This window comes from Pleurodeles waltl, chromosome 6, assembly GCF_031143425.1.
Source record: "Pleurodeles waltl isolate 20211129_DDA chromosome 6, aPleWal1.hap1.20221129, whole genome shotgun sequence".
Taxonomy (NCBI): Eukaryota; Metazoa; Chordata; class Amphibia; order Caudata; family Salamandridae; genus Pleurodeles; species Pleurodeles waltl.
In genome coordinates, this window is record NC_090445.1 from 1,119,833,447 (window position 1) to 1,119,853,268 (window position 19,822).

General features: G+C 42.9%; 1 protein-coding gene across 1 annotated transcript in view; it reads left to right on the plus strand.

The window, feature by feature from the left end:
* Positions 1 to 211: 211 nt before the first annotated feature.
* Positions 212 to 19,822, plus strand: part of LOC138302097 (phospholipase A2, membrane associated-like) — a 41,030-nt gene continuing 21,419 nt past the window's right edge. The window contains exons 1-2 of the mRNA XM_069242482.1: positions 212 to 343; positions 15,467 to 15,611. Coding sequence (XP_069098583.1) covers positions 304 to 343; positions 15,467 to 15,611 — 185 coding nt within the window. The 5' untranslated portion in view covers positions 212 to 303. The remainder of the gene's footprint in view (positions 344 to 15,466; positions 15,612 to 19,822) is intronic.

Here is a 19,822-nt window from a genome sequence, read left to right on the forward strand (position 1 = left end):
CACGCAGGTTCCGAGCCTTACTTTGCCCTGACAGCGTGAGTGGGCGAGCAGCATCCGGGTCTTTCGCTTCCTCAGCATACAATCCTGCAGAGGTAACTTGTTCACCGCTCAATGCCCGTATGTTCCGCTCTGCGCCTGTTGTTTGCTCAGGATCTCTTTGATAACGTCCTAAGATGATGCCGCCACAGACTGTATTTAAACAGGGGCAGCCCACGCTGGGAATAACGCAGGCTGTTTTAGCCAGTGAACAGAGTACTTGCCTTTGGCGCCGTCGAGCCCGTGCCTGTCAGAGACTGTCTCAAGATGAAGGCTGCCTTCCTTTTGGCCGTGTTCTCAAGTTGCCGTAAGTACAAACGGGCAGGATTTTGGAAAGGCTACATTACAGTTATCAGACAAGCATTTGCAATGCAATAGGTCTCGCATTTGTGAGAGTTGGAGCTATTGGTGTTGTAAATGTATAACTGGACTTTTCTTACCACATAAATTGGTCAACCCTGCCACATAATTTGGTCCTCTCTGCCACATAATTCTTGTGGCCCGGCATATAACTAAAGCACTTCCATTTACATTCTTCCTCCATCTACAACAAAAAATAAAAATATTGCCATTTAGCATTCTAATTTAAATCAGCCATGCTAATTACAATAGAATACCACTTTCACCACCCCACCATCAGAGTTGCTGGCTGACTAACAGAAATGCTGGGGGAAGGCCCGGAGCAGAAATATTAAAAATAGCCCTTCATGTTTTGCCAAATAATTGATGCATCTTGGATGTTGTGACAGGGTGAGCATGTGCCTTGGGGGAAGAGGCAATGTCAAAGTGACAGCATGAGTGCTTGACTGTTTAAAGAGAGAAATTGAAGAATACCCCATACCTTAAATAATCATTGCTTACTGAAAACAGTGCTGTGACTGCACAGATTTGAAAGAAAAAAACTATCGCCTTTTACAAAGGCAACAGAGTAGATTAGTAGGTGCAGATGACACAGTAAAGGATAGGTGTTATGTTTTTGAAATTACTGAAGACGGGTAGAGGAGGAGGCTGCAGGCGACCTTTCTGTCCCAGCAAGCCTTTTGTCTATGCTAACCCCGCTTTTAATTAAAGCATTAACACTTCTTAATAAATATTTTGGAGACAGCCCTGCTATGAGGAGACAAAGGAGACAAAGTATTCTGAGTCTGTGTCCCACATGCACCAGTAATTAGTCTTATCCAGTGAAAGGTTGTAAATGCTGAAAGCATCCAAGATAGTCATCACTGTCAGAAACAACATGTGTTTCCAAACTAAACATTTGTTTTCCACCAAAATGCACATTAACTACTTGGATATATGTTCTTTTAAAAAGAAAAACATACTGTAAACCTTCCCCAACAACAAGCACATTTAAAATTATATCCCTTGCTTTGTCCAACAGTGAAGCAAGAAAAACGATTTTGTTTACTTACAATTGTAATTGCAAAGCAGCATTTGAGGCTTTTTTAAGAATCGTGTTTTATTTACAATTTATAGACAAAACAGCAATCCTTGCTGCTTGAGTGTTTTCTATTGGCAAGCCATATGTTCTGGAGCCTTTACAAAGCTCTTTCCTTTCTAAATGAAAAATGCGCACCCAACGTGAGTTTTCAAAAATGTTTTCAATTCGCTGTGATAGAGGTCCAGCAAAAAGAAAACAGTTTTGAAAGCTCACATTTTTTGTGCCAGAAATAAAAAAAAATGCTTTGTAAAGGCAACAAACCACACAGGTTTATGTTTTACTGGGTACAACGCACATATTGGACGGGTGTACACTGACAGAGGCATGCAAAGATTTCAGGAAATAAGCTCAAAGTGAGTGAGCTCTTTTCAGCCAGGAAGCAGTTCGAAACAAAACACGTACAGAGGAAAGATCACTGAGTCGGACTCCCAGGAAAAGCAAAACCTTTGTCAAAGTTTGCCTTGGGTGAGCGCTTTCTGGTCACTAAACGAAATGCCATTCTCTGCTTTTCTAATCAACTTTATTTTTGTTTTGTGACCAGAAAGTGCTCCCCCGATGCTAACTTTGAAAATGTTTTTTTTTGTTTTTCAGGGATCCTGACTCCATGCTCATGTCTGTGTGTGTGTGTTTTTGTCTGAATTGCTTTTATAAAATCTTTAAATGTTTGTTTAAAAAAAGCTAACTAAAAGGCCAACTGTGCGCCTTTTCATCCAAATGCTAAAAAAAAAAACGAGCAGCGAGGAGCAAAGGTGGTTGGGGGGCTAGTCATGGGCAGATCTAGGATGTAATAAAATGCCAGCAGCGAAGTGTGGGAGGTGTTGGGCAAGGGGAGGAATGGCACGGGCAGATTAAGTGATTTAGGAGTATAATTAAAATTAAGTAACTCTGCAGGCAGGGGATCAACAACAAGCTTGGAGGAGATAACAACATTGCCTCTGGCTGAAAAGCACTTGGAGCAACAGGGAAAAAAAAAGTCCCTGACAAAGGTACTATAATGGGACGAGTGGAAGGGTACAAGTACTAGGGGCGTGCTCCGTAGGAGTAGACAAAGGAGGAGAAGGTGGGACAAATAGGAAAGGTTAGCCACTTATTAGCAAGGATTTTTAAAGGACAGTGACATAAACTAATGAGAAGCAGTGGGCGGAATTGAAGTCTACAAAGAAGTATACACAAGAGGTCTTGAAGGCTCGACCTAAAAAACAAACGCCTAGCATCAGCCTTAATGGAGCAGTGCTTGGTAGGAAGGGAGGGTTCTGAAGAAATACAGGGTGCTCAACAGAAAAACAGTGGTGCATAAGTTTAGGTATCTGTGTAGGAAATCAATATCCTGTAAAGTCCCACACTCCTGCGGCAGGCCTGGCTTTGTGTCAGGTAGGTGTCGGTACAGATGATAACTCTGAGGAGAGCGCAATGGTCTATAAAGAAGCGCATAGGTCTGCAGTGGCTGGATCTGCAGGACCGCATGGGTTTCACAAGAGGCCACTTATCTGACCTGAAAGGCAAGGGATAATACAATTAGGGGGGCAGATCTCATCTCTGTGCTGAAGGGAAATGGCCTCTGCAGGACGGGATGGCTCTGAGACGGTAGGTAACAGATCTGTGCAGTATGCCACAGCATGGTGCAGGAGGACACGGATCTGTACTCCTTGTCTGATTACCTGGTGGCTGTCTGAATGCTCTTCACATCTTGACACGGCTGGCTGTGCATTTTAAAACAAAAATAAAAAATTTAATATTTTCAAAAATCTTTTACAGTTCATGTTTTTTCCAAGTTTACATTCATGAAAGGTGAATTCAACATTATCAATCAATTTTTGGATATTTTATTTTTACATTTTCTAAAAAATAATTGCATTGAAGTACAGTAAGTAAGACTTACACTTTCCCAACCATTCTATTTCTGTACCTCCCATGCATACCCATCAAGTGGACCCCTGTCGAGTGTGATACCTTCAGCTAGCCCTGGCTTTGCAGCTAACAACACTTGGTTGAAAAACATAAAACCGGCACAGTAGTTGCTGCTGACTTGAAAGTCTGTGATGACAGAAAATGACGCACATGGTACAGTGCCACTTACTAGCTAGGGACCCAAGGTCTCTGCATCATCTCGAGGCTCTGTGCACTATCAAGCAGTGACCGTCAATTAAAAATTCCAGTTGTTTTTCACCCGCCGCCAGGGAACTTGAAATCAGAATACAGGTTCCGTGAACGTGAACATTACTAAACTCTGCACCCTCAACTAGAGAGTCAATGGTCTGTTCAGGATCATTCTGGTCTTTATCCAAACCACAATGCAGAGACCAAAGAGTCAGGCTTAGGGTGCATGAATCTGTCACAGCACAGAACCACAGTGCTGCTGCCCTGGAAATAAAAGCTTTTTGTCTCTCGCTATTCATTTTTACTGAGTCCCTCTCCAGCCAGGCCTGAGGCCTCTTTATGTCTTCCTGTGAGAGAGAAGAAGTGAGTATAGTATGCCCATGGATTCCTAATATTTATTTTTTTGGTGCAAAATGTTTTCCTTTATTTGCAAGTTGTTATCATTGGGTGTTCTTATCCCTTCACCATGATCAACATTTGTAAGTATGTCACTTACAGTCCCAATACGAGTTCCCAGTTATCTCCACAGGGAGATAATTGGGCTAGGATTAATGATACCGTGTGATAACATCCTAGAATGAGGAGTAGCCTGTGGGACCGGTAATAAAGGGATCTCATTTTGCATGCTTTCCCTCTTTCAGGGAAAATAATAGGCTCAAATCTGCAAACACTGCCCAGTTGGGTGGAGCAAGTGGTAAATCGTAATTGGCACAGTGGGGCATGCAGTGGCCGGGGGGAAAGGATGCTTTTTTCTTTAGTGGGGGGTTCTTTAACTCCACGCCCTTTACAGATAGACTGTGCTAGGCTAACTTACCCTAAAACACCAGGGAGGCCTTAGGGACTTTACTTTCCACCCCAGAGCACGTATCCGTCTTCAGCAGGCTCACACTTGATACTCTTGATGTTGGCAGGTGGTTCCAATAATCGCTAAAATCTGGAGAAAAATAACTCCCTAGCAGGTGATACAAATAAGGTATCACAACATAATATTGGAAAACTCACTACAGAAAGACTTCAACATATGCAGTCTGTCTGCAGACAGGATTTCGTTCCACAACTCAGAACGCATGGTGATTCTTTGTGTGTGCAAAACTATCAGCAGAGCCTGGTTAGTTTTGAGATATTTGGAGTTTGTGGACTAGCTTAGTGTATGTTTGGAGCATTACATGTATACTCACCATGGATCTAAACACCAAAAACCTTTTGCCTTCAGTTACACCTACTAATACCTTAGACAACAAATCTGCCGTGCCTGGAGGCACTACTGCAAACAGTTCCATTTCGTACACTCTGCCTTTTTCTCCCTCATACTTCCGTGTAGCATTACAAGAGACTACATGGATTTTCTCACATAGGCACTGTGAGGTATTCACAAAGATTCCTCCCAAGACCTGCGCTACAAGAGTTGTATTTGAGAAGCACTTGGCCAGAAATGACTAGCGCTTTGAATGTGGTAAATACAATGTGGATACATTGACTGAAAAGAAGCCCCATATTTCTTTGTTTAATGGGGAAATTTAGTTATTTTTTTGAACAATAAAAAGTAGCTGCAGAGCTTGTGAACTTCCAGATGAGGACTGACCAGTTACCCTTCTTTAGTCACCAGAAACAGCTTGTAGGAAGTTGGCTCTGTATGCACTATTTCAAAGTAAGGAATAGTATGCACAGAGTCCAAGGTTCCCCTTAGAGGTAAGATAGGGGCAAAAAGAGATAATACTAATGCTCTATTTTGTGGTAGTGTGGTCGAGCAGTAGGCTAATCAAAGAAGTAGTGTTAAGCATTTGTTGTACATACACACAGGCAATAAATGAGGAACACACACTCAGAGACAATTCCAGCCAATAGGTTTTTGTATAGAAAAATATATTTTCTTAGTTTATTTTAAGAACCACAGGTTCAAATTCTACATGTAATATCTAATTTGAAAGGTATTGCAGGTAAGTACTTTAGGAACTTTGAATAATCACAATAGCATATATACTTTTTACATAAAACACATTTAGCTGTTTTAAAAGTGGACACAGTGCAATTTTCACAGTTCCTAGGGGAGGTAAAGTAATGTTAGTTCTTGCAGGTAAGTTAACCACCTACAGGGTTCAAATTGGGGTCCAAGGTAGCCCACCGTTGGGGGTTCAGAGCAACCCCAAAGTTACCACACCAGCAGCTCAGGGCCGGTCAGGTGCAGAGTTCAAAGTGGTGCCCAAAACGCATAGGCTTCAATGGAGAGAAGGGGGTGCCCCGGTTCCAGTCTGCCAGCAGGTAAGTACCCGCGTCTTCGGAGGGCAGACCAGGGGGGTTTTGTAGGGCACCGGGGGGACGGGACACAAATCCACACAAAAAGTACACCCTCAGCAGCGCGGGGGCGGCCGGGTGCAGTGTGCAAACAAGCGTCGGGTTTCCAATGGGAGTCAATGGGACACCAAGGGGTCTCTTCAGCGGTGCAGGCAGGCAAGGGGGGGGCTCCTCGGGGTAGCCACCACCTGGGCAAGGGAGAGGGCCTCCTGGGGGTCACTCCTGCACTGGAGTTCCGATCCTTCAGGTGCTGGGGGCTGCGGGTGCAGGGTCTTTTCCAGCCGTCGGGATTTTAGAGTCAGGCAGTCGCGGTCAGGGGGAGCTTGGGGATTCCCTCTGCAGGCGTCGCTGTGGGGGCTCAGGGGGGACAACTTTGGTTACTCACAGTCTCGGAGTCGCCGGAGGGTCCTCCCTGAGGTGTTGGTTCTCCACCAGTCGAGTCGGGGTCGCCAGGTGCAGTGTTGCAAGTCTCACGCTTCTTGCGGGGATTGCAGGGGTCTTTAAATCTGCTCCTCTGAAACAAAGTTGCAGTCTTTGTTGAACAGGGCCGCTGTTCTCTGGAGTTTCTTGGTCTCTTGGAAGCAGGGCAGTCCTCTGAGGATTCAGAGGTCGCTGGTCCTGGAGAAAGCGTCGCTGGAGCAGGTTTCTTTAGAAGGCAGGAGACAGGCCGGTAGGACTGGGGCCAAAGCAGTTGGTGTCTTCTTTCTTCTTCTGCAGGGGTTTTCAGCTCAGCAGTCTTCTTCTTCGGTAAGTTGCAGGAATCTAAATTCTTAGGTTCAGGGGAGCCCTTAAATACTAAATTTAAGGGCGTGTTTAGGTCTGGGGGGTTAGTAGCCAATGGCTACTAGCCCTGAGGGTGGGTACACCCTCTTTGTGCCTCCTCCCAAGGGGAGGGGGTCACATTCCTATCCCTATTGGGGGAATCCTCCATCTGCAAGATGGAGGATTTCTAAAAGTTAGAGTCACTTCAGCTCAGGTCACCTTAGGGGCTGTCCTGACTGGCCAGTGACTCCTCCTTGTTATTCTCATTATTTCCTCCGGCCTTGCCGCCAAAAGTGGGGCCGTGGCCGGAGGGGGCGGGCAACTCCACTAGCTGGAGTGCCCTGCGGTGCTGGAACAAAGGGGGTGAGCCTTTGAGGCTCACCGCCAGGTGTTACCGCTCCTGCCTGGGGGAGGTGTTAGCATCTCCACCCAGTGCAGGCTTTGTTACTGGCCTCAGAGTGACAAAGGCACTCTCCCCATGGGGCCAGCAACATGTCTCGAGTGTGGCAGGCTGCTAGAACCAGTCAGCCTACACAGGTAGTTGGTTAAGGTTTCTGGGGGCACCTCTAAGGTGCCCTCTGGGGTGTAGTTTACAATAAAATGTACACTGGCATCAGTGTGCATTTATTGTGCTGAGAAGTTTGATACCAAACTCCCCAGTTTTCAGTGTAGCCATTATGGTGCTGTGGAGTTCGTGTTTGACAAACTCCCAGACCATATACTCTTATGGCTACCCTGCACTTACAATGTCTAAGGTTTGGCTTAGACACTGTAGGGGCACAGTGCTCATGCACTGGTGCCCTCACCTATGGTATAGTGCACCCTGCCTTAGGGCTGTAAGGCAGTGTGAGGTTGGCATGGCACCCTGAGGGGAGTGCCATGTCGACTTACTCGTTTTGTTCTCACCAGCACACACAAGCTGGCAAGCAGTGTGTCTGTGCTGAGTGAGGGGTCCCCAGGTGGCATAAGCTATGCTGCAGCCCTTAGAGACCTTCCCTGGCATCAGGGCCCTTGGTACCAGGGGTACCAGTTACAAGGGACTTACCTGGATGCCAGGGTGTGCCAATTGTGTAAAAGAAAAGTACAGGTTAGGGAAAGAACACTGGTGCTGGGGCCTGGTTAGCAGGCCTCAGCCCACTTTCAATTCAAAACATAGCATCAGCAAAGGCAAAAAGTCAGGGGGTAACCATGCCAAGGAGGCATTTCCTTACACAGCTGCTTTAAGAAATTCTATAAACATGAGAAATGCCAGGATTAATGATTGTCCAAATTAGAGTATTCTTCTCCTTTCCTGTCCCGCCACGATGCCAGTCTTGTGGTTTGCTGCTTTCCTTGGAAGATAGACCTCGACCTGCTAACCTTGTGGTACCAATCTGCAAAGGAGGTTAACCTACCTGGTGATCAGAAGGTGGAAGAAGGTGCATTAAGGGAACCCCAGTCTACTAATATATGGCTCTATCAAAGGGACTCACTGGCTCCCATAACAGTCACCATTCTAAATTGTGGCATAGAAGCAGCGGTCCTTTGGCTCTGTGGCGCCCAAGCACTCTCTGTGCACCCCAAACAGAGCCAGTCCTTTTGATGAATGTAAAGGAGCAACCTTCTTAGAAGAAGGCAAGAAATGGCAATTGCATTCTCATGTAAGGCCGTAAATAGCAGCTGAGTCTCAACAATTTTTGTAACAAGCTGTCAATTTTGTAACTTACTGTCTTCTCTTTTTGAGCCCCGCAACAGTTCTGCCACTGTATCCCTGAATTCCAGATTATAATATTAATTCCTAGGGAAAGATGAGTGTACCCCATCTTCCCTTAGCTAACCATACTCCTTAAATTTAAAGTCTCTGAACCCAATTCTCGTCACTCTTTCTCTAGGAAGCTTTCTCCTCAGTTTGCTTGTGGCTTTCGCCTTCCTCTCCATTCTTGCCCTATCACTAGCTCAATTCAAACAATGCACTTACCAGCCTACTTCCATTTGAGTTTCTCATATCCTGCATCATTTCAATAACACCATCAACCGCCATCACCATTTCATTTTCATAAAAATGAAACTAGCATATCAAGGCACCACCTAGCCTTCTCCAATTGTGCCAATGTGAGTAACAATTGCCCCTAGCACCTCCCTCCTTTCCCCACCACTTTACTTGTGTTCTGTCCACCCTACACCCAACTGCCTTTAAAGTAGTCTTCTCTCTTCCTTCTTGGCCGTCCCCTTCATGAAATAATAACTGTGGATCTACAGTCTTTACTTATACTTCTCCCAGGTCCCTGCATGCTATCTGCTCATATCTTTGAAATGGAGAGGACATTAGCCTTATTATTCCAGTACAGGAACCAGCTGAATATACCTCCAGTAGCTCCTAAAAACCCTCACCTGCATGTGTGAAAATTCTAGTTTACTGCCTTAAGTTGCTGCCCAAATCCTAAGTGCACGAGTCCCATACTGCAACCCAGTTTATTCCATCTTCAATTGAAATCTTATCAGCCCAAAATATAAACACCTCGCCCAGATCTAATAAAAACTCTGCAAATGTCTCTGTCACTCATGCTCCTCAGGATCATGTCCTAGCATAAAACAACCTGATCTTTATTCGACCTCTTCACTAGCATTTTGATCCACTAACCCAATTCTTCTTAGTTTCTGCACTCACTCCATTTGACTCCTATTAGCTAGAATATGTAAAGGTCCCCAAAACATCAATGCCATGCAAAATCTGAAAAGCACACCTGTCCCCTCTGAAGAACACCCCAGCAGTCCTAGCATCAGTTTGAAAAAATCTATCATTAGTCTCCCAAACTTTCTCCTAGATCCTCTCTTTCCATAAATGCTAGTCTGTCAATTGTCCTGCAACGTAATTGACTATAAACCTTAGTCATGGCCAAAATAAAACACTACGGGCCAGATTTACACGGCCCTAGTGCCTCCTTGCATCACATTAGCGTCATTTTTTTAATGCTAATGTGGCTCAAGTAGGCAATTTTCGCCATGCCATTTTTACAAAGTGGTGCAATGCATGCATTGCGCCACTTTGTGATCCCTTGTGCCACATTATGCCTGCATCAGGCATAATGTATGCGTTAGAGGCCCGCAAAAATGGCACAGTAAAAACTACAAGATTTCACTGTGCCATTTTTGGCATCATTTTTAACGCCTGCTCAGAGCAGGTGTTAAAATGATGCACCCATTGAAATCAATGGGCCTCTTTGCATTTTGCCTCACTAGTGTCAAATTTTTTGATGCTAGTGTAGAAAAGCGTCAAAATTTTTTACGCTATTGTTCTGAAGACCGCCATGGTGCGCTGTGTTATAAGTATGACTCACACATGGTGTCATTAGGTGAGGCAAGGAGGACGCAAGGAAAGTGGCGCATGAGTATTGATGCATCACTTTCTTGTACATCTGGCCCTACATCCATTCTCCGCTTTTACGCCTTGCAGTCCAACCACCGCACCTTACTATTCCATTCCAGAAAAAACATCCACTCTTGATGGTGTGACTTCCTTGTTGAAAATGTGAACGGTCATTCAATGAACTGCAATATCTTCACCCTTCTAACTCCTAAAGCTTGGGCATCATCTTAATTATGACAGCATCTTCTTCTGGTTTCAGCCCACAGAACCTCTGCCACTGTGAGTGAGGCAGTTCCTCCTTGATGCCATTTTTGCACACTGGGGTCATTCCTCAAGATAAAAGCAATGTTGTGTTTCATATATCCCAACCTGAATATATGTGGAAGCTTTCAACCATTAACGTCTGTTGATGCCTCCCTGCTCACCAGTGACACCACTGCCTTGTCAGTGTTGAAAGTCACCTTCTTGTTTGCTAAAATCCCCCACTTCCGCAGTACCAAAGCAGCCACAAGTAGAAACAAAATCCCCAAAAGCTACACGCCTCTTTGCGTACAACAAGTTCACCAGTAATATTTCGGCACACCACTACCATTTCCAGTCTAATGCAAAATTGACTGCACCTACTGCATCTGAAAGTAACTAGACTCAATATTAATTTTCATCTTCAGAGAACCATATACTCAATCCATCAAAATTCCTCAAAATTGTTGTTAGACTTTTGATTCCGGCTTCACAACCATTCTCATACCAACCCTTCAATATAGCAGCACTGCCACTAGCATTGCAAAGCAGTCTCATGTGAAATGTTCATCCTCCTATTAACACTCCAAAACAGATTTCACATAGCCCAGAGAACGCTGAACTTTCCTAAGCTCAGCAGCTCCACAATCTATATAAGAACAATCTAAACTTTCTTCTGTGGGATCCTTTCCCTCCAGTTTTTTTAATTCAATTCAGTGCCTAAAAATGTAAGCCTGGTCATCACCACCTTTGTCTCTCACTTGTCAAAGGCATGCCTTATCTTACCATCATGCCCAGAAATCCCCCCTTGTCTTCCCGCATACAGCTCCACCTCTTTTTTTCTTAAATAAATGTAGGCATCCGGGTAATAAGCTTTCTTCTCTGACCCTGTTACAATATAGAAAATCCATTGTTAGAAACAAACTATGTGCTAAAACAATATGCATGACATGGAGAAACGCATTAGCAACAACTTGTCCACATGAATGAAGTCTGCAAAGGAAGGGTTTGCAGGTGAACATGCAGAAAATACTCCCCTAATGTTTCATTTTTCCATCTCCACCCTTGCACTACAACCAGTTTGCATTTTTAATAGCATAATTTGCATATAGACCTCTGTGGTCTTCCTCAGGAACAACTTCTTTAACTGACTGGTCTGATGGCAAATACAAGAGATCCTATAGTTCATATCAAAATTCTTGGAATCCAGCTGAATTCTCCAATTACCAGACACCTAATGGTCCCACCAGACTCTCTCCTTCTGCTTCTTTCGACCCATACTCAGCTGGGCCAATTTTATTTATATTCTCTTCTAAGCATGTTTCTGGAGTTTCTTTGAATTGCTGTTAAAAACTGTATCTTGTAACACTGCCCTCAAACTGCTGCTGCTTCACTATATGAATATAATTCCAGCCAACACTTCAATGTCTCATCCTTAACTGGGGTACACACCTCCACTCATAACTGCTAGATTCTTATTAGTCATGCTCTGTTTCCAGGTGTTCCATCCTCCCAGCTGGCTACAACATTGAACAACCCGGTTCCTTACACCAAACTTTAGACATTTGTTCCTGAATTTGCACACTGCTCTGTTCCAAAGCTCTTGGTTATGTACAGAGCATGATCCACCCACTGGCACTCCTGTAGTCCCTACCTTCCAGATTGGTTGGCATGGCCCAAGAAGCACCAAAATGAAACTGGAGGCCTCTTCTACATGTTTGTCACTATCGTCATGCTTGTTGGCACCATTAATTTCAGATACAATTTGCTGGATTAGCACTTATGCATTTTTATTGTCTGGCTGCAGGCTGATTTCAGAGATGGAAGGATTGTCATAACCCAGCCATGAAAGCCCCCTTAGTCCCTGTAGTCAGCCTCCCTGAGAGTGAGCTGGTCTCAAAACGTTTGGCAGGGCTGAGTTTAGTTTCCAAATCAGCATGAAGCCACAAGTCATGTCACATTGTACCCAGTTCCCCTGCAGATCACTGTTGATCCTCATCCATCCTAGCTCTAAATTTCTCTTCATGTTGCACCCAAGCAAACCAACATAATTCACTTGTGGCTTTGAAATCATATTATTGAACGTACGCCAGTTTATGGTATCTGTATACATGTTTGTGGTATCTGTATATACCAAACCTAACCAAAATGCAGAAAAGGGTCGAAGAGAAATATACAGCCAGCAAGTGACAGGGGAGGTGCTTGGGTTTTGTGAGTAAAACTAGAACTACTTTGTGTTGTACTGTTCTTTAAAAAATATGTTTATTTAATTCATTCCTAAACTGGATCATGGTTGGGGCGGTCCTGATGGGCACATGCATATTGTACCAGTTCTGTGATGCGTAGCCAGAGGAATTCTGTTGCCTTGTTTTTCCTAACTGTGCTTCTTTGCATCCAATCTGATGGTGTATTGGCTGTGAATGTGACAACAGCCACTGAAAACGGTGAGCTGGTGGGCCAGATATGTGGGGTGGTGGTAGTGGGATGGCTTTGTAAATGATGCAGCTGGTTTTGAAGATGATGCAGGCCAGCAAGCAGAATCAATGGAAAGGCAACAGGATGAGAGTTGATGATGGTGAAAAACACATATGTGATGTTTTTCTCTTTTTTTATGTTTTGATTAATTGAACTTTTTCTGTAAAACACCCTGCTGCACCCGTGGCTTGGACTGCGCTCTGTAAATACCAGTAAAAATATGCAGCAATAAAATAGTAAATAAATATATAAAGCAAGTGATGTTGTCATGTTTCTTCAGGCCCTGTATGAGACCTCCTGCGGGGAGTAGGATGTCCCCTGGGGAGTGGAGGAGGGGGGGCAGTGTTGAGTCTGTGAGGCCATGGAGCACACCATAACCATCATGCAGACACAAGAGTATAATGGCTAGAACTTAAGTTCTGAATCAGTTTCTGGGACGTTGGATTTATCTGTGTAGATTTAATAATGTGAATTGCTCATATAGGTAGCGTTTTCGGTGCACGCTTGCATATATCAGAAACCAGATGTTCAGCGTTCTATCATCATCTACTCCATCTGTCTGTTTGTACTCTTTCTATTTAGAGCCCTCTTTGCATTCACTTCCCTGTGCATCTACTTAAATACATCAACAAATTCTCCTTTCTCAATGCTTTCTCTATTTTAAGAGAAAATGTGAACCCAGTGTCTTTTTTACTCCCATGTATGGCAACTTTTAAAACTTTGCATGGTTGCTTCCTAAGCCGTCACCCACTGCAATTTCTTCCAACTTTTTAGTCTCTCCCATTTGCTTTTCCTCTATGGGCTCCACTGCCCTTTCTTTTTCTTCTTCATTGGCTTCACCTACACTCCTCCAATCCATGCTACAGCCCATTGCTGTTTTAATATCCACTCCTTTCTCCACTGTCCTTCTCAAGCCATCCAACCCCATATCCACATACAGTCCAACACTCTTAATTACCACCCATACTCTCCTTGTTCACTAATTCTCTACCCTACTGCTTCTGGTAGCTCTTTCACAAGCAACCCATCATCTGCCTTTATCTGTCCACAACATAGCCACCAACTGTCCATTCAGCACACATAACATTTTGTATCCTGGTCCCTTGTCCTCTGTCACCCAGGTCAACTCTGCCACCTGACATCAACCAAAACTCTCACCGTACACCCTACACCCTAGTGTCAACTTCAACCTGCCCCACCCCTCCTGTCTCTGGTCCGATCTCCCCTCCATGTCAACTTTGTCCGTGGCCTTCATATTCTATCTCTTCCTCATGCCATTCCTACTATCTGCCATCACCTTCTGCCAAATTGGTTGCCCATTCTCCTACTTGTCACTGCAACATCCTGTCTCCAACACACCTGCCAGAAACATCACAAAATTCTCTTAATGCTGTTATTGCGCCTAGTCACATAGGACCTATCACTCTCTTCATTGTCGTGAGAGGTAAAGGTGTCTGGAACACCTCAATGACTTCGCACATTGTCATGCTTACTTTCTCTCATTTCTTTTACTTTTCTAATTGACATCTCTCTTTTGCATTCACTGCTCACCTACTCTCCACCTGCCTGGTAAAAGAGACCTACAGCACCACTTGCCTATGGGATACCTTGTCGCTCTCTGCTCAGGCGTCCATTCCCAAGCACATGCATATATCATGCATGTTCCTAATGCACCTAGATTGTGCCTGTGACTGTTGTCACTCCGTGGCACTACGCTTCTCGAAGCCACTCACTTGTCCTCACAAAACTCCTCCACTTTACTGCATTAACCACCTGAGGGGAGATGATGTTTGCTGTACGTCCATCCAGGCCATCATTAAGCATAAGCTGTCTTCTCTCTGCAGACCTGTATCGCTTCATCCAGGCCTATGTTTCCCCTCTCCATTTAAACAGGCCTGAGCTCTACCGCTGCAGAATCTGTTCCTTTCTTTTATCCTTGATGTCTCTAACTGCTCCCCTCTTTGCCTCACTCCATGCTGAAGATCTCCCAATATTGGCCCGCACTATCCATTCAGGCTCACCCTTTGCCAACCTCACACTCTTATTCCACGCTAGAGATCATCATAAGTAGAACCCACGCCCAGACACATTGACTAAAACACAGACCTCGTAAATCCTTTACCATTTACACAAGTCTAAGCACCACCTCTCAGACCCTCCCCATCAAAACTCGTCCTACACAGAAAACACTCCCTTCAACGAGGCTATGAATCTCCATCTGCATACTCATCTAGGTCCACTCAGGCCCAAGCTGCCCCCCTACAAGTCTATCTTCGTTCATACATGCCTGAGTTGTCTCTCAAAACATCCTGGTCTGAGCTCTGCACGTGCAGTTGCCTCTCCACCCACTCAGGCCCGAACTTTTCCCCTTCAGAGAGGGCAGTATTAGGTAATGTTTACCTCCTGTACACAGATAAATTTTTTAACAAAAATTATGGAAAATTACGTGAAATGCAATCGGCTAGTCTGTTGCTCGAAAGTTGCACGCAATTCTATATAAAATCATGTGAGATAATGGTGCAAGAATCGTTCGCGCAGAAAATGTCTTACTGCCCTACACACAACAGATGCCGATTCATGTGACTTTTTTTTATACAAACCTGTCTCTCACAGGAGAACATTATGCAATAAAGCATAATTGCTGGAAAAAATTAACATTTTACAAAAATAACAGAAACAGTAAACTCGGCAAATAAGCAAGTTTTCACTTGCATAACAAAGATTCCACCTCTGCCTGCTTTCAAACTGTTGACTATTTTATCTTCGTTCCTTTGCAGTTTGCCTAGTGGCCCACGGAAATCTAGTGAACTTTGCTGACATGATTAAAAAGGTTACTGGAAAGAATGCAATCCCTGATTACACTACCTATGGGTGTTACTGTGGCCTGGGAGGAAGAGGACAACCGGTGGATGCCACAGACAGGTGAGTAACCACAACGCCCTCAAATTAAGTTATATTTCTGAACTGAAAACAAGCTAAAGTGACTCCATAGGTAGGCAACTTTGCCAAATCCTTCGGAGAACATCAGGTACCGCTTTTCTTGTACTTAGGTGCAGTGTCCTGCATTAGACCTGGCACTCCCAAAGGCATTAAACAGCTTAGTGCAGAAGACGGGCACCTTTTAAGACTCCATATGGTATTCACATGCAGAGGACGTCGATTTGTTGATGTGGACTTAATAATCCTTTTAAATATGAGAGGCAGGCCACTTTAAGACTGCACATTCAATTCCTATAGGGGCTTTTTGGAATGTACGTGCGGAGTCCTCAAGGAGACTGAAAAGACATGCATCTCTTTTTTAGTGACAGCTTTCACAGCTGTCTACAAGACGTATTGTTACCATTGATACGAAATATTCATAGGGTGGGATTGACTGTTACTGTCTCACTTCACGCTACTGACGTTTTGGTGTACCATTCAGAGAGTGCTTCTATTAAAATGGGAGAGGGACTATTTTAGATCTGAAATGATCACCCATTTATCATGCTGTATGTTACATTCAGTTCTTTATCTCTTATGTAAACTCTCTACAAGAAGGATCCCTGTTGCTGCTTTGTGTCCCAGCAAAGGCAAAGCCAATAAGACAGGATTTATTTTGATGAACACCATTTGTGCATGCCATGCATGAAAATACCATTTGTGAATGAATGCCTGTGTTTGCATGTCTTTCGCGAATGCTTATTTGAGAATACAGAGTACAATAGCCAAGATATGCAAGGGATCGGTTTTAATGTTGTATCCCAGACAGAAGCCCCCTTGGAAACTGCTACATGAAGTAAATTTGACAAGCTACCTGGAGAAAAATATTTCAATGACTTTGACAATGAATGGCAAGGCAGTGAAGGGTTGATAATCGTTCAGTTTGGCAGTTTCAGGTGAAGATCTTTTTCAGAAAGTAGACGAACTGGCCATTTTTCTGGTGCGCTAGAACTCTCTATTTCGTGATTTTATTTATTTAAATTATTTTTGCCGAACAGTAAATAATTCTAACTGTAAAAATTTACAAACTCCACCAGTGGCCCACTATCAAGTATAATACAAGTGTCAATTAATTGATCATACAAATCATAATTATGAATCTGCTTAAAAACATACATACATGTATTTATCATAATACATTCATTCTTTTAAAGATTCCAGCCAAAAAAAGAAAAGAAATAATAGTATATCAGAAAATCACTGAACACATCATTTTGTGATAGTCGACCTTAAGTAGGAAGCTAATTGTGCTCTTTGCTTTTCTGACGTGACAGAGTTTAAGCAGTGCAGCCATTATACAGTCCTCAGACATTAGACACCAAATGGTAGAAAAAGGATCACTGAGGATGGTAGAACCCGATCAAAAATTATATGATTAACTGCTCTAGTATTCTACACAGTCAACATGACATCAGGTTCTCATAAGATCCTTTCCATTGGCTGTTCTTCCATAACCACACGTACATCTTCACATATGTTTGATCAGTAGATAATTCATGCTGATTAGCCAGGTCTGCCTCCTTACTCTAAATGGTGAGAGGCTGGTTCACTACATCTCAATGTTTGGCGTGGCAACTGTATTCAGTCCAGCTTCAATGCAGCAATCCATAAATATGCAATTCCAATAGCCCACATATCCCTACAATGCCCCACAGATTCAGGGATTAGACTCAACAAAGCTTTGGAGTGATCTTTTTTATTATGTAAAGTTAGTAGTATGGACTGGGCATTGATTATATCACTAATTCTAGGTCTAGTCCTTGAATAGGTACTGCATTACAAAGGCCCAAAGACTATTTCCATATTGGAAATGATCAAGATTGCATTTTTATATGGTCACCAGATTTGAACACAGTATATCACAAGGGACATTAGTTTAAAAATTAGGATATTTTAAAAAGTCGTACTGTCAACCCACTATAAAGCCTGTTAAAACCATTTAATCCACTGAAAACGCTATTGATTGTAATCTACAATTCAATGCAGTTGTGTTTAGAATTAAGATTATTATCTGTAGTGAGACCTAAATATTTCTAGGTGTCATCACTTTCTGTGGTTCTTAGGACTGGAACTGTCCATGCACGTGGGTCTGGATAGATTAATTAACAAAGAGCATCAAAGAGTATTTGGGGTGGTGGGGAGCAATAATCAGTGGTATCTTAATATTTAGCCATGCATTCTCAATCAATTTAAATTTTTTATCAAATTCTGCAAATTCATTTGCCATTTGATTTAGAGAAAAATAGTTTTTTTAATTACATCTTTACAAAAGTCACCTATAATTACAATTCATATATCATTTATGTGGCACTTCAATTATTACAAGTCATAAAAGATTTTACTCTGCAAGTTCCAAACCACTGCCGAAAAGATAACATTTGTGTTGTTTACCTGGTTCAAAAATCGTCTTTGTACACAATGTGCTTTCTGTTTCAGTTTTGCTTTTGTTTATGAACATTCAATATGTATTTCGTGGATGTGGGCTTCTGCTTCTTCAGCATTGCATCAAAGTTATCATAATTAAAGCAGAACAACAAAACCTTCGGCAATTCTGGGTCAGACAGGTTATTTCCTATTCCAAAAAACAGAATCCTATATCCCACCCCACTACCTCCCCACGTGGTTAACAGGCAACTTAGAATGGGAGCCTTAAATGATTTCATGTATTTGGTCATCTTCTCAAGATCAATATCCTCATGAAGCTCAGTGCTGTTACTTATTTATAAAATTACACAATTGCTAGTTATTGCAAGACGTGTTTCACATTGCTTTCCAGTAAGCCACATTCTGTGCCACTAGTATGACTTTTACTACCCGTGATTAATTGCAGTCATATATTTGACTTCAGGGCAACAAACCTAATTTTCCAATTAGGCCTGTATTTATTGAACTTCTTATGGTAAATTAGTAATTCTGTCTTCACTTTTTACATACGTTGCATTTGGGGCACAGAGAGGCATATTTTAAGAGGAAATAGGGATCTAGTTTTACATTATAACTCTCCCCCTTGGACTTTGGGTGCTCGAGCGTAAATTCCGATTCATCTGCAAATCAGAGTTTTGACAGTTCTCAGAATTATTAATAATGGGGTAATTACAGCGAGGCCCACAATTTTGCACAGGTACATTTGGCCAGGTTAGTGCTGCTGGAATTTACTGTAGCAAAATGTGTATTAGTTCAATCCTGATACAGGCCATGTTTGGTCTGGAAAATCAGATTCCTCATGTAGTTATTTTTTTTTCTAGAAGAAATCTTGGCATATGAGGTATTTGCCCACCCACTAAGTGCCTTGCCGTGGGCTATTAGCATTTACTGGTTGCAGTAAATATCGTTCCCTTAAGCAGGACGATGTACTCAGGGCTGAAGTGCATACTTTCATCTCAAACCTTTATTACATACAACTATACACTCTATAGAGAGAAAATGCTCCCTGGATGGGAAAAAACACAATAATAGCGAGGAAAACCATTGAACATTGAATAGATGCTGAGGTACACAACACAGTCACCAACTCATAAGCTAGGTACTGACCCAAAGCCCACTCGGTGCATTGTATTGTAGACAATGCACCCATTTCACAAAGGTATATATACATGTATATTCATCATATATATAATTATTCCTACTCTTAGATGTAATGCTCCCCTTTTTTGCTATTGGCTATTTTCAAGTGGAGATTTATACCAAGGTGAATACTTGCATGTCTTCACCCCATCAAATGAGGGAGTGGAGCATCTTACAACAGAATTTACTAGTGTACAATTACTACTACTGACTTTTCATCTATTGGTGGAGATCTTCACCTAGATGGAGATCCGCCACTGAGGTGGTGATCTCCATATGAGAAAGTATAGGGGCAATGACTAAAGTTTATAATAGTTTTCTATAAGCAATTTTTATTGATTTTAACATTAATGACACACAATATGACCAGTTCTACACTTTTACACAGCAGACACAATTCCAATATACATTTATGAAGTCTCCACATCCAAGCCATGACAGTCCCACCACTTGCCCCAGATCTTCTCATGTTTTTGAATGCAGCTCGTGCCTCGTAAATTGGTCATCCCTGTTGAGCACACCAGTCTACACCACTCCTCCATTCCTCTGTCAAAGGGGGTTCTGGGGATTTCAATTTGTGAATAATGTTG